General features: G+C 43.2%; 1 protein-coding gene across 1 annotated transcript; it reads left to right on the forward strand.

The window, feature by feature from the left end:
* Positions 1 to 1,262: 1,262 nt before the first annotated feature.
* On the forward strand, positions 1,263 to 12,857 carry AAGAB (alpha- and gamma-adaptin binding protein; the record flags this gene model as incomplete). The annotated part of the gene is made up of 9 exons (XM_009867794.1): positions 1,263 to 1,453; positions 2,356 to 2,452; positions 3,233 to 3,322; positions 5,626 to 5,706; positions 10,466 to 10,548; positions 10,874 to 10,961; positions 11,664 to 11,768; positions 12,224 to 12,273; positions 12,780 to 12,857. Coding segments are annotated over 9 exons (863 nt in total), but the record flags the coding sequence as incomplete, so codon positions are not given.
* Between the last annotated feature and the right edge of the window lie 2,464 nt (positions 12,858 to 15,321).

Below are 15,321 nucleotides of genomic sequence, written 5' to 3' on the forward strand. Positions count from 1 at the left end.
AGACCGGAGACCAGTTACTCTGGGAACTAGTCTCAGCCAAATTAAAGTCAAACTTTCTTAACCTGGAAAAAATGTGTAGATGGGGCTTTTTTTTTTTTTCTTTTAAATAAACCCAGACAGGAGCTTCCCTCCCAGGTTTCTGTTTCCGAGGTCAAGTTTCTCCCTCAGGTTCCCCGTGTCCTCCTTACTGCTGCAAATAATCCTTCTGGTTTAGAGTTCTCCCCGTGCTGCCTTTTGCACCGCGCTCACTCCCCACTTAGACTTCTCAGACTTGGCAGGTAGCTGCAAAAATCATTGGAACTTTCCTATGACGACCTGGGCAGTGGGGTTTTCCCACCTTTTTATCGGTAAGATACAGATAACTTCAAATTCATGTCCAGACTATTCAGGGAGCAGCCTGGTCAAGCATCTCCAGAAACCATTTCTCAGTACCTTTAAAATATGACCTTTAATATCTTTGAAAACCCCTATAAGGTACTTTTTTTTTTGACTTTTCTGACGCCCAAGGAAATTCTAGATGACTCAAATCAAATATTATGTATAATTGCCCTGTGTTTTAAAGTGCCTGTAGATTTGTCCAGCTTGAACAAGGTATTCTGCCCTTTCCAGCGAGGTTTGGATGGGATGTCCCCCTCCCAACAAGTAATTCGACTCCCCGAGGTGGCTGTCACGTAATGAGAGCGTGCCCTGGGAAGGTTACTACCAGCACACGAAGGGCAGTGTTTAACATCTCATTATCAAAGCACTGCCTTGGGTTTTAATTGTTGAACCCCTACATGGAATTTAATGGGAATTACAACCAGATTGTGGTAACTTGGTTTATTCTCTCTCGTTAGTTACCTTCAGGTTTTGGTCACAGTCAAACTGTTCTTTACAACTGACCAAACACACAAGGTTTGTTTCTGCTTTAATAAAGTCTATATATTGTCTCCATACACGCTGCTTACAGGTAGAGAGTGAGACTAACACTTTAAAAGGCATTTCCAGGTAAAAAAAAAGGCTTGCTTTCTGAAGAGCTTCTGTTCTGTATATTTTTCAAAAGCTAGAAAATAAAGTCTTTAAAAAAAGCCCACAAAACTCTCTTGAAAGCTAAATAATGAACTCCAGAACAGAATAGCAAATTGAGTCTGAACTTAAATATACACTGTTTTATTATAGTAACTAAAGATGATACTGTATTGGCATTGTACCAAGCTTGTCTAGAGAAATTCTTTTCTTGATGCTGGTTTTATGATCCATCTCATTCACTTTCTTTTATACAGGTATCACAGGAAAAGATGACCTTACTGTGGGTGCAGTTACAAGTGGAAGAGTGAATTTTTACCCCTGGACGATAGATAATAAATATTATTCTGCAGATATTCACCTCTGTGTAGTGCCAAACACCTTTCTTGTTACTGGAGATATTGCTGAATCGGTCCAAGCATTTGTTGTGTACTTCGACAGCACAATAGTAAGACTCTTCTGCTTTATCTATATAATATAGTTGCCTTATCATGGTGATAAACACAAATCATATTCTCTTTATCTTGTGCCGTCCATTATTTTTGCTGTTAATTTTCAGCAGCAGGAGTATGCCTGCTAACAACAGAAACAGTTTCCTTCCCTTTTAGTATTATACTCAAGCTGGAAGAGAGTTTTTCAGGATGCAAATCCTGCTCCAGCCCACCAGCTCCAACTTCAGTCCTAGCTGATGCTAGGACTGCTTTAGGATAGCCAAGAATGAGGGAGCTAAATGTAAGATTTGGTGTCATCACTTTACCCAAAACTGTTTCTACTGAGTCAAAACAGTGCTTTAGCAAAAGTCAGAAAGATTGAGACCAAAAAAAAAAAAAAAAAATCTAAATAAGGAATTGGTTTTCACCACAGATGGGAAGGGGTGCGTACCACACATTCTGCAAAGATACCTTTCAGCAGACGTCTCGGGGCTGTCTCAGAATAAACGAGAGCAGTGAGAGCAGCTCACCAGCCCCCATAACATCCACATCAGCACAGGAGATGAAGGAGCTGCACATTAAACCCAAGATATGTTTCAAGTGAAGTATTTATGAGCACCCTTAACTAAAAGTCTTTCCTAATCTGCACTGGGATTGCTTAATTAATATTAAATATGAAAGGGAGGTCCAAGGAAGTAGGATTAACTCTGTAAGTAAGTAAATTAAGTCAAGAATCAGTAGACACTGTGCAGAAGCCAGCTTTTCCAATTAGAACACAAGTGTCTTGAATATCTTTGATAATGTAGCTTAACACATTTCCATACTTGATTTTTTTCTAAAACTATTAATGATTTAAGACTAATTTAAAAACTAAAGCATTTGAGGATATATTCCAAAGAACTTTTTTTCTCTCCTTTAGAAAACTGGACTTGACAGCGTCTCTGAATGGCTCCCCCTCACAGAAGAGTGGTTACCAGAAGTCATGATCCTGGTTTGTAACAGAGTATCTGAAAATGGTATGAAACCCCAAGAAGTTCCACACTGACTTTGGGTTATTAGCCTGGCAGGAGAATTTATTTTCTAGTTGAGTCAACACAACTGGTTCTCAAAATACCTCTGTGAGACTGGGCTTGAGGTTTGATTGAGAAGAGCCAGGTTACTCTCGTGACCAGGAATGGAATTCTTAAGCTAATTGTGGTTAAAACCGAACCAGAATTTTACAAGCTCGCTTCAAATATGCTCTGCATATCCCATCCCTAGTGCCCCAGCGTGTATGGCAAGGTAACTGAAAAGGCATTTATGGTACTGGATGTGCATGATCCCCTCCGGTGAGAAATGAAGATGGCTGTTGGTTGCTTAACTACAGTGCAAAATACATTCCTCTTTTTGGGCCATTTGGATATGAAACAGGCACATTTGCTTTGGTTCTAGATCAGCATGTGCAACCCCACAGCAGGCTGTAAGGTGCAGGTATGTCCCTGTGACTTAATTCAGATTCAAACCTAGAGTTAACAGAAGACTTCACTCACTGTGGCACTTCACTTCCGTTTTACTTCTGAGCGCCCACAGCTTTTTGAAACAAACCCCACGCAACTCAAAGGAGTTTGTTGTTCAAGTCTGGAGTTTTTGGAATCAAATTCAAAGCAAATGGAGGACCCACGCCAGATATTATAGACTTTTTCCCTGTACAATCCAAAATAAGCAAACAACTTTAAGGAAATAACATGTAGCTAAAGATTTGAGCACTGATATGAGTCTCAACCTAACTAGGACACATTTTTGTTTCTCAACTTTAGGTGTTAACAGACAGAAAGCTCAAGAATGGTGCATCAAGCATGGCTTTGAACTGGTAGAACTTAACCCAGAGGAACTGCCTGATGAAGATGGTAGGACTGCTACTTCTGTTTTAATTTTTCAAATGAAAAAGGGCACCAAAATATCTTCTAAACAATTGTAAGGGACATACCTTTATGTGCTGTGTGATTGCAGCATGGAATGCTCCCAGTTGGTGTGGCTTAGCCTCAGCTGTAAAAGGTCAGGAAGAGGAGGAGGTTATTTCCTCTGAGAATTCCATTTGTCTCCTCCCAAATACAGCTGCTGTTTGTGTAGCACCTACATAAAAATAATATCTGCTCCTTTTTCTGGCTCTAATCCTAGAACTGTAGTGATAGATTAAAAGCGTTTATATTCCACTTTGGAAATAAATCTAAAAAACAAAAGCCAGAAATGCACATGGGCAGGAACACTTTTTGTCTTTTCTTTAAAAAAAAACAACCTCAAACCTTTAAAAACTATCATCCATACCCAGAGAATACAGACATTGTTCAAATGGTGTTATGATAGGCTCAAAAGGGGAGATTATTAAAAGCCTTTCAGAATAGCACCCACTGTTACACAGGAAACAAACCAGTTTCAAAATCAGTGGCTGCCCATGACTTGAAAATACCCATCAAGCAAAGTCAGAAGTGTCACGTTCCACTCTTGACAAGTGACTGTGCATTTCCTGGCAGCCTTCTCAGCATCGGCCTGATCACCTCATTTCAGTGATACAAAACCAAAAAAGCATTCACATCATTCCTCTGTAGAGCCAAAATGAGATAACCGACTGCGCTTCCAGGCTTGAGCGAAATCAGTCACCAACATTTGCATTATTTGAGGCTCCCCAAGTACGTAGCTCTCACTAAAAATAACAATCTACAGAGAGGGGTTTTCTAAGCTAGAACTCAAGTTTCTCACCCCCATCCTTTTCAAAAGCCTAGATTAAAATTGTATCTTGATTAGGTAAGAGCCCTCCTCTTCCCCCTGCCACGTCTTTAAAGATATATTTATTTTTTGGCACTTTGTTAGTCAGGGAACCAGGGATACACACATTTGTGATTTCAGTGACCAGAAAAATATGAAACGGGTACCCCTTTAAGTTTTCTTAGGAACTGCTTTAAAAGGAAATACTAGTAACATTAAGTCAAGCTTTCTTTTCCTATTGAATAATTGTTGCAAAGAACAAACTATTTACTATTTAAATAATATAAGCAATGGGAATGATAACTCAGGATTTTAATCTTTGGCACATATATCTTAAGATACATATTCTTTCCTGCATTTTTAATATGGTGACTCCTGCGTAGGAGGAAAGTTATTCCAGTAACATATTCACCCCCTAAGCATTCTGTATGAGTTATTTTCAAAAAGTAAAGTGGATGCAGTAAACCTACTAGTGCAGTATCAGTTTAAAAATTACAACACTTCTGGCAGCTCATCACAAATGACCCAGAGCTCGTGCTATGACTGCAGCTCCTGATAATGACTCCGGTACGAGACCAAACAGCAGCTTCGTAGAGGGCAAAAATGCTTGATCCGAGGGGTCACAGACACCTTTAAATTCATTTTTAAAAGCTGTTTCAATTACTGCACCTGTCCCTGAGTCATCCCTGATTTTTAAGCCAGCCCATTTTTGTATCCAAAGGGTTGTTTTTTTCCCCTCGTATTGCTTTGTGAGAACTGCACAAACATGGGAAGCTGACTAAACTGAGGAAGTGGGAAAACTGACTTTATACCAAGTGGTGTCAGATCTATTCAGTAAATAACCTGAAGTCCAAACAACGCTTTGGGTAGTCTTTCAAGTTGCTGTACTTCACAGGATTACTGGAACATTTGGAGTTAGGTGCTGTGGACACAGCTTTACAATGATAATTTTCAATTTTAACAAGTGTCACACCTTTTTTTAAATGGTTGTCTGAAGTTCTTTACTTTCTAAAGGAAGGAAAAGTAATCCCAGCATCTCCTTTTAAGCCACACAGCATTCTCAAAGATCTTGGGGTAAAAGACACCTTTCTTTTAACAGCAACTTAAAAATCATCTATTACTCTTAAATTTACTCTTCTGTTATTTACCAGAGTACACCTCATGCTAAATATTTAGCAAAAAAACTGCAGATGTCTCTACAAAAGGCTGAGAGCTCACAGGTCACGATACTTGGAAGCTTAGACCAAGAAGTGAGGCATTAACTGAGATTTTTTTTGGCCTTTCCTGAAGCAAAAGCAAGAAAGCTGGAGTTCCTATCAAAAGGAGCAATTTCTGTGCATTGCTGAAGGCAGGACAGGCACTGAGGCACACAGCTGCTCGCTCACAGGCAGGCAAAGGTTTTCGGTGTGATGGCTGGGAGAACAGTGTCTTTTGTCTTTTGGTTTAGATGATTTTCCAGAGTCCACAGGAGTGAAACGAATTGTACAAGCCTTGAACGCCAACGTGTGGTCCAACGTAGTAAAAAACGGTACGTAACCCGGGGGCCTCCCGTACGAATTTCGGGGAACGCAAGGCCTAGAGGGCTTCACGTTTTTAGCAAAAATTTAATCTGAGCGGCTAAAAAGCTCGGAGCGGCTACAGTGCTCCTGCCACTGCATCAGCATGCAGAGAACTAGAGCACTCCTCAACCTTTACACACAATAGTAGGGTTTAGGTATTGCTTTCGTTGTCCCTTCATGCATGAAGGAACTTATAAGCAATGGGTGAGATTTATTTCTGTTTCAGCACGTGGTCCTGTTCCCTCTGTACTTCAACTTGCTCTCTACCAAGTCTGAGGTAAATATTCCACTAAGTTCTAATGAAAAGAAATGAAAGCTTGTTCCACCAAACTCTAGCAGCAAATAGCTAATTGGTATTGGCTTGGTCTAAAACCTGATACATGGTTTAGTATAGAAGTGGTAAGGATTAAATTAAAAATTTGTTATAGCTTTCTGAAAGAAAAATAGTTTGGAACCAGAGATGAGAATAGCAAGTGCAGGGATGAGATTTGGCAGAAAAGTGATTTCAGATGTCTGTTGAAGGACACACTAAGTGCATTGCAAGGAGGACTGACTGCCCTACAGAAAACCCCACTTGAGTCCGTGGAAACCACAGAATTTTTGGAAATGGTGCAGAAAGCAGGCAACCTCAGGTCATCTCCTGCAGGTAATTGATTAACGGGTAGAGTCTGAGGGCTGGATGACTTGAGGATTAGACTCATTAGGAAAGGAAATGCTGTGGCTAGCCCAGAGTTACAAGGGTAGCTCCTTCCATTTACTTGAAAACCTTTAATTACCTCTCTAATAACGCAAGCTCTTGCAGGAAATGTAGGAAGATGAAACTCTCGGGGAGCGCTTGGCCTTACATTTCTTGTTGCACGGAGTCTCATCCCACTAGCAACCTCCCAGCACCTATCTGCTCCCTGGTGAGCAATTTTCCACTCTTGCAGCTTCTTCCTTCCTATGTCTTTTAACTATGTAATGGTTTCAAGTGCTCAGAGGCTTCTGCTAGGTCCCGTAACTGCAAGATTGTTCTAGGGACTCAGTAGAACGAGGCAGAGAACTACTAAACCGATAATTTGTATATTTTTTAAATTTTTTAAGGGCTCCTTCTGAGTATTTCTTACACCATATCAGAATGAGGTTAAGGTGCGTTCTCGCTTGCTGTAACTGTTGCAGAGAAATAGGCAGCCATCCGAGATGGTGTAAAGTTCTCTCACTAGTGCTAAAACGTTGGGGTTTAACAGCTTATTTCCTGCATTTGACAGATGCTGTGTTGCTGAGGGACAGAACCGAGTCACGTGTTCAGTTCTTCACGGGGGGGGAAATTCCTGTGCATCATTAGTGCGTTCAGTAAAGGTCAGACTCCTTGAAAATCCAGATTTTCTGTCTCCACAGTACAGAAACCACCCAGCATTGATGCACAGTACTACAGACCCCTCAGGAAGCGAGCTATATTTGGAAGTTGTTGCAGTCTGACTGTGCCTTCAAAGGGAAATCGTTGAGCTCATTTTACTTAAAATAAAACTTTTTACAAACTGGAGCATTTCTTTTGTCTTCAGTTTCCTCCCAATGCTGGAAACTGGCTGCCAGGCAAGTCAACCTTTAGCTTTCCTACTGAATTGCCTGTAACTGCTGGCCGCTTGTATGAGCACGCGGTCATAATTCATGTGAAGACTTTTCATAGAGTAAAAGATATATGTGCAACAGTAAATGTTTCCAGCTTTATTAAGCGTAGTCACCCAAAAAGCTGGTGTTACAGCATCGCCTTACTTCAGCTATCTGTAGGAGTAACTTCAGTTTACAGACAGAGCAGTCTTTTTTCAAGTACGAGCATTAAACTCATATTATTTTAAGGTGCTTTATCTTGAACCCAAACACAACTCCTAAGTGGGAAAGTAGTTTTTTCACACACCTATTAAGAAAATTCTTTCGATTTTTCTTCTCTAACCGTTAAATAAATTCAGTCTCACACCAGTTCATAAAAAGGGAAGTTAAATGGAACAGTGGAATTATAAGCATTTTTACATCAAGCAGTACCACGTGCTTCATGAGCAGATAAAGCAGTTTTGTCTGTACTGAAAGAAAACCAAACAGCCTTACCCGAGAGCCTCCAGAAGGCAACTCCCCTTTTGCAGCTGGTGCAGAGTTGTTGGTTCTCCAGGCCTCAGAGCTCTCTTCAGCCTGAAAATCAAGTGATCTTCTTCCTCTTATGCAGAACAGCACAAGCAGCTCTTCAGCTCACACCTTCCCACTGCCCAAAGGTAGGGCACCGCCGTTGTCCCCAGCTGTCCCTTCAAGAACGAAGCTCATTGACCTGGGTGGCAAAACCAGAAACAACTTGCTCCTCTTTAAAAGTGGTTCCCAGCCCGCTTTCCTGCTTAAATACCTGCTTTGGGGATCCCAGCTGAAGCTGCTTCCCTGGGGTGGGGCCAGTAATCAGCCTGGCTCTCTTGACAAAAAAAAAAATGAACCTGAGATAGGGGAGGGCTGTTGAAACTTACTTAAACAAATGATGATGTTTGCCTTTTTAATTCCAGTTTTGTGTAGCAGTCAGGATTGGCACATGCCAGCTAGAGCCAGGCTGTGGAGGAATAGTAAATAAATACAGTAGAAAACATTTCGCTGGGAAAGGAGCACACGTGAATCGTGAAGCTCAGGGCACGGCGCACTGTTGATCAGTGATGCCTGTGAAACTCTAGACCCCCCCTCACAATGGAGCCACTGAAGTTACAATAAGTTGAGTGAGGTCATTTTTGGCTTCGCCGCTGTAAGAACGCTGTGTAAGGCATCACCCAGTTCCTGAATTGCACCCAGAAGTTGAAATAACTTTGGCATCCAATAAAAAAAAAAGGTTAGAGGAAGGCTTTTTCAAGGGCGTGCCTGCAACAAGGGTTGTGTCTGCTGCCTCCCGAACCACGGCTCCGGAAACAAAGAGCTGCTCCTCAGAGAGCCCTCCTGTAGGTTCTGGTTCTTTCTCACTGGGACAAAGTTTTGTAATTACACCAGCTGAGGTTATGGGTATGTGGTGGGGAAGGAGCCGTGGTCATTTTTCGGTGCAGAATGAGCTCTCATGGCAGATGTGGAAGAGGTGTGGGATTAGGTCACTTCGCCCACCCCTCTGCCAGTGCAGGAACGTTCTCTCTCAAGTACATTCTGGGCTGCAACATCCAAGCTGGCTTCAGGTGACTCAGAAATTGGCTGAACGTCCATCGTTAGAGTTTCCCCAAAGCCAGCTCTTTGCTCAGCCAGCTGAAACGTGAGGAAGCGCCTTTGTTCGGGCTCACGAGTCTCCAAATCTTTTTATCGCTCCGTTGCCCGTCGACTGAGCTGGCGGTCCGTGCGGGCTTTCACGCGTCTCGCAGCTGAACAGTTTGAAAGCAAATTCATCTGGCTGGACCGCTTCTCCTCTTCCCAAACCTTTGGCGAGTGACCCGTTAAAGCAGTAAAACCGTGTAAAAACTGAGCCAGTTGCAACAAATACCTGCTGGGGGCGGGGGGAGCCCAAGGGTACAGGGCACGTGTTAGCGTAAGTACACAGGGAAGATTATTGAACAGAAAAAGGTCTTAGTAATTGGAGAATTACTAAAATCTGTAATGCGGATGTGTTTACTGGTTTTTCCAGATAGCTGATGGGTTTGGTAATTACACACTCGGCTCCACGACATGAAATTTTGTATAAATGGCAAATCAAGTTTGGACAGTGCATAATAAGAACGACATCATAACATTTGAGTCCGGAGCTTAGTAATTTGTGTGATATTCATTTAAAACATGTAAAAGAAAAGAAAAAAGGTAATCCTAATCTTTCTTCTGGCCTGGGTCATTGTTTTCTGGCTATTTGTAGTACAATAATTTAACGTTACGTCTTTTTCAGTTGACTAAAATGCTGAAGTTTTCAGAAAAATCTCATGAGACCCTCCTGTATCTGCAGATACTTACTACTCAGTGCAAGGCCAGCTGAAAACATGGCTTAGAAAAAAAAACACAAAACCACCTCATGCTATCACCTATTATGCTTAAATTTTTATTTAAACCATAGCATTTTAAAATTTCAGTTAGTTTAGTTTAAAAATACTGTACTGTATCTATTATCTTAAGATTGTTCAGTTTTAGGTTTGAATGACTTCAGGTTTTTTTCAGGCAGTATTTTAAAATACTGTTGACGTACACAGTAGAGGAGCAGGTGTGGAAGCCCAAAGCCTCTTGCTGTGTGGAGCAAGGGCAGATCTGATGGCTGAGGCCTTCCATGAATTCTGAACTAGAGATTTAAAAATTGCCTTTGCCATTCCTGTAGCGCTCAGCCTGTTCAGGCATAAGCAAAGGCACTCGTTGCCATTCCCGTATCGAGCCACAAACCGAGGTCGGTAACACCAGCTCTGCGGCATGTCAGTAATAGCAAAAGCCACTTCGGAATTTTGAAAACTCACAGGTTTGGCATCAAAAGGTGTTTGTCAGACCAAATCCCAACAGAGCAGCAACTTCAAATAATAAGAAAAAAGAGCTCCCATCTCTCGTGGCTTACACATCTATTCCCTGTTGGTAATATTTAACAGTAGATATTCTTAGTGTCATTTAAAAGAAGTTTAGAGAATATGGAAAAATCTCAGTTGAAAATTGTATTTTCAAGTGCACTGACACAAGGTGCTGCGTGTCTTCCCTGAAACAGTCGCAATCCCACCTGGTGAGCTCCAGCTCTTGGTATTAATGCTGCCCCTTCTGCCTAACTAACAGCTCTTTTGTTTTCAGACAGGACCCAGGGCTTTGGGCTTCTCAGCACGTTGGCAGGTGCGAACTGTAGCATTGGGGCAGAAGAGAGCCGAGATACAGAAGTAAACAGTAATTCCTATTTCTTGTTCTTCGCTCACACCATTTCTCATGTCCCTCTTTCCTGTTGTCTCGCTTGGTGTGCTGGGTGGTTGGGGCCTTTTTTTTTTTCCCCCTTCTTTCTCAAGAGATGCTTTACACCCTCTTGGAATGTATTTGAAAGGGAGTATTTCTGAAGGCTGAGAAACTACCTGCATTTTTCTTACCAGTCCTCCTGAGCCAGTTGTTAGAATCATAGAATCATTATGGTTGGAAAAGACCTTCAGGGTCATCAAGGCCACTGTTCCAGTGCGTGACTGAACACCCTAATCCCTGTTTGTTTCCTGACAGCCCGATCCAGCAGCAGCAGACAGAGAAGAACCCCATTTGGATGACGGAGGAGCCGGCACAAACAGCCTGCAGGCTGACGACGCTGTAGGTAAGGTCTTGGCGCGGGCGCTGCTGACTGGGATGTTCCCAGAGAATGGTGGCACCAGTGTGCAGGCCAGAGCCAGCCGATGGTGATGGTTTAGACTTCTTGAAAAAAATGGCCCCAAGTCTGGACAGGACAGGGCCCCCACAGCGCTGCCAACTGGAAACACGCAGAGCTGATGTGAGGAAACTCCCTTATGCGGGTATTGTGTATTATCTAAAACATCTATGTGAGAATAAAGTGCCAAGGGAAACGATGACAGTAGGAGCCAGCAGGAGCTGAATGGAGCACACTCTGCTTGGGTCACTCCTCGGGGGTTCAGGTGTTCTAAGCTGCAGGTCCTTCAATAATTCCAGGAGATGGGACTTTGTACGAGTGGTATGTGGAGCTCTCTGAAAGGTTGGGTGCTGGTAGTTGTGCTTGAAGCGTAGCCTCATTACTCCATGGCTATTCCTGGACAGATCATTTTATAATAAGCAAGAAACCTTAACTATTGGATGAACTCAGCACCACTCTTGCAACATACTGCATCGAAATTAATTACCCTGAGTTGTCTGTGTGAGCAGTTCATAAATTAAATGTTTCCTTCCCTCCTTTGACGGGGGGACTTGGCATGTGTTAAAATACTGCCTTTATCAGACAGGCTTTCGTACCTGCTGACAAAACCAAGTCATTTACCTTGACCCAACCTAAGTGCATGTATTTCGAATCCCACGTTAGATACGGACATCCAGGAGTTGGCCAGCCTCACCACGAGGGACGGGGACCTGGAGAACTTCGAGAGGCTGTTTTCAAAGCTGAAAGAAATGAAAGGTAACGTGTGTGAGCTGGGAAGATGGCACCAATTTCTCCTGCCTCCTCTTTTTTTTTTAACAAGTGGCTGATCTTTTCATTTGCCCTTCAGCTTGACAGTGCACTTGGGAGCGGTTACTACTGCTCAGCTGACTGCCGTCACGCTGGTTTTGTCCATCGAGAACTAATGCTACTATTTTCTATAACCAAACTTACAGCAAGACTTCTTTCTGTTTTTTAGCTCTACAGCCTTGTGCCTGTCTTGCAGTTTAAAGCCACAAATGTTTGACCTGAAATCCCATGTGCTTAGAAGCAGCTGCTTTCTGGGGTTTGGGAATTGCGATTGCTCTCATTAAATAAGCTTCCATGTGTAGGATCTTAAACTAGTTTCTTGGTAGTGCCCTAAAACGAGCTGCAGCAGGCGTTTCCCTGCTCACTCCTGGAGCTGACGACCTAAGTCGTGTTCTTTCCCGCAGATAAAGCTGCAACGTTGCCTCACGAGCAAAGAAAACTACACGCTGAGAAGGTGAGGATTCCAAGTTGGCACTGAATTTATTAAAAATTGGGCTTTCCTGTCTGAGTCCGTGTGTTAAGAACGAACCGTGCGGTCCTGGGGCAGACTCTCCCGTGTCTCCCAAGAACTGAATAACAAAACTGGGATTTTGAAGTGCCAGAAAAAACGTTCTCCTCTCAGAATCTCTGAAAGGAAGACCCTGCAGTCCTGCGGGCGTGAGCCAGCTTCCACTTAAGGAAATGGAAAAGCCTTGATCTCAAGGAGAATTTATTCACGCCTTAATTAGCCCAAGTTTTGTGTCACATGCCTCCCGTGCATTCTAAATTATCGCCTCTGTGCTGTCGAAATTTCTTCACTTCAAAGAGGGATTAGCATTATACTTAGCAATGTGGTTGCTCGGTTTAGCTGCTGCTCCGTTTCTGTTTGTTTGGATGGTAAATGTAAAATCTTCAGTCATTTCAGGGAAACTTCTCTCCCTTCCCCTTCCCCCCCTCTTTTTTTATTTCCCCCATTGTCAGGTGGCCAAAGCGTTCTGGATGGCAATTGGAGGAGACAGAGATGAAATCGAAGGTCTTTCTTCGGATGAAGAAAACTAAGTTCTTCTGTCCCCGTCAGTGACAGAACAGTCCTAAAAGAGGGATCTTTTCCTCAGTGCGTGTTTGTTGCAAAAAGCCCCATTTAGCTTGAGATTTTTTGGTTAAAGGATTCTCTGCATCATTGTGGTAACACATTCCACACCCCCTGAAGCTTCAGGTGGTTTTGTCTGTTGGTTGATTCTCTCTCAGAGCACTTTAGAAGGTGGTGCGTGCCGTTCGAGGAAATAACAATCAATTTACTTTTTTCAAATTCACTTTTTAATTGTTTCCTCTTTGGAGTTCAAATAAACCAGTTTACTTCCAGTTCCCTCTCTGCTGGTGGCTGTTAAGTGACTACTTAGTTCTAAACTCGGCGTTTTTGACGCCGGCCTGCTTGATGTTTTTGCGTAGCTTTACAGCTGACTTGCTCGTCGAAACAAACCAGATTTAGGCGAACCACGAAGAGAAAGCTGCCGAGTCGTCACGGGACGTTGTGCCAAGGCTGTGAGGTTCATCCTGCCGAGTGCCAGAACTGAAGAACAGCCCACAGGCCTGAAATTGTGTTGAGTGCGGAAGTCTGTTGTCCTTCCCTGGCCAGTCGGGTGTCCCGCCATGCTCTCCGCATTTCCATTAGAAACCAAATTTAGAATTAAGTACAAGACACGGGGTTTTTTTTGCTGCTGTTCCAGGGGTGAAGTTCCCCGCCTGACCCTTCTTGCGCCTCCAACGGCTGGCAGAATGCACAGACCTTCTGCTGGTGAATTCTGTCCTAAATACCTAAAGAGATAAGCTGCGATTTCAAAACCCCCACACTGTCCCCGTGATGCGTTTGTTACAGATTTACGCTCCCGGGTCTTCGCTAGAAGGCACCGGGGTACAAGTCTCCAGTTGCTGCTTCGTGGTTAGAAAAAAAAACCCCCACGGCGTTAAGCAATCCACTTTAGAAATTTTGAAACTAACTTGTCCAGCGTCTGGATTTGTTCGTGTCAGTAAATTTCTTGAGTCTGGAAACACTGGCTTTCAATAAGCGATTTGATGGCTGTAAATTCTGGAAGCACTTTCGTAGTAGTTCTTGACATTTGTTGCCTCTTAAGATGAAGCAAAGCTGAAGGAGCAGCCCTCTTGAGAAGCTGGAAACCCTTTCCTGCATAAAACCTGTTCAACTCCTGATAGAACTGAAGCCTTCTTTGCAATTTGAAAAGCTTGACCATAGTAAAATACCTGGTTTGTTTATTTTTGGTTGGGTTTTTTTAAAGAAGAAATGTTCCTTTCCCAGGAATATGCGTGGCACCACACCTACCAGTGCTACCTCTTCCAAACCAAACGATACCAAACTGGACTTTGCCATCTCCTGCCCTTCTCTCCTCTTTTTTCCCCAGCCCAGAGAGCTCCAATAAAGAACTGGAAGTGGTTCTCTTCCAAGTAGGGAATGGTTTTCCACGTTGGCTTCTTGGTAGCTGAAGACTTTGTTTTGTTTTCTTTTTGTAAATATTTGTTGTGCAATAGTGATAAATGGCAAAAGCACAGAGTAAAGGAATTGGAGGCAGTGAAGAAAATAATGCCCCTGAATACGTCACAAAAGCAATTCTTTAGCCCTGTGATATCCATAGGACAGTTCACTTACATTTTATAAAATCATATGACTTAAAATCAAGGGGGTTTGCTGCCTTTTTACAAGGTAGCAGCTAAATTCCCATAAATGAGGCCTTATCCCAGGAGTCAGAGTTCCCAGTTGAGGAACACACTTCTGCAGCCTGTTAAAACTAGGAGGAGAGTGGTAGGAAATCCATCCTGGGGAGAGTCACAGCTTTCGGTACAGACAGCGACGAGGACAAGTCTCGGGAAGCGCCGAGCGAGCAGCGGCGGGACGAGGAGGTGGGATTTGATCAGAGGAACGAGGACTCTAGTGCCGGAGGGGGCAGGACCGGCGGCGCCGTCCCGCTGGGAAGCGCCCGTGTTACCTCTGCCCGAGGTTGGCAGAACATCCACGCTCGTGGTATTTTGGTGCGGATCTTACTAATGCGTCAAGAACTTTGCAACACGTGTTTCTTGTAAACGTGGTGCAGTCTGTGCTTCAAAAAAGAACAATTCGTCGAGGCAGGAGGTGTGTGGGAGATACTAGGAAATAATTTTAACAATCCTCAGTGTTGTATTTTTAAACCCAAGTTTGCTGGCAGGTTGGTTTTTGTTTTGTGGGTGTTCGTGGTGCTTTTTTTTTTTTTGAAGAAAGGCTTTGGTTTTGGCTACAGAATTTCATTATGGAATAGACGTTACAGAAACAAATAAAAGGGGCATTAGCGGAAAAGCAAACCTGAACGCTGTTGTGTCTTTTCACATAGTCTCTGGCTGTGCGCTGTGCCATTGTTTAGCACCAGCAAAAGGACTCCCAACCAAAGGAACACTCACCAAGGCGAGTTAAGAGACCCCCCCCCTGAGCTCCCTGACTGTCAGAATAACCAAATACCGGCGGGGCCATCGCAGCTCC

This window comes from Apaloderma vittatum, unplaced genomic scaffold, assembly GCF_000703405.1.
Source record: "Apaloderma vittatum isolate BGI_N311 unplaced genomic scaffold, ASM70340v1 scaffold3834, whole genome shotgun sequence".
Classification (NCBI taxonomy): domain Eukaryota; kingdom Metazoa; phylum Chordata; class Aves; order Trogoniformes; family Trogonidae; genus Apaloderma; species Apaloderma vittatum.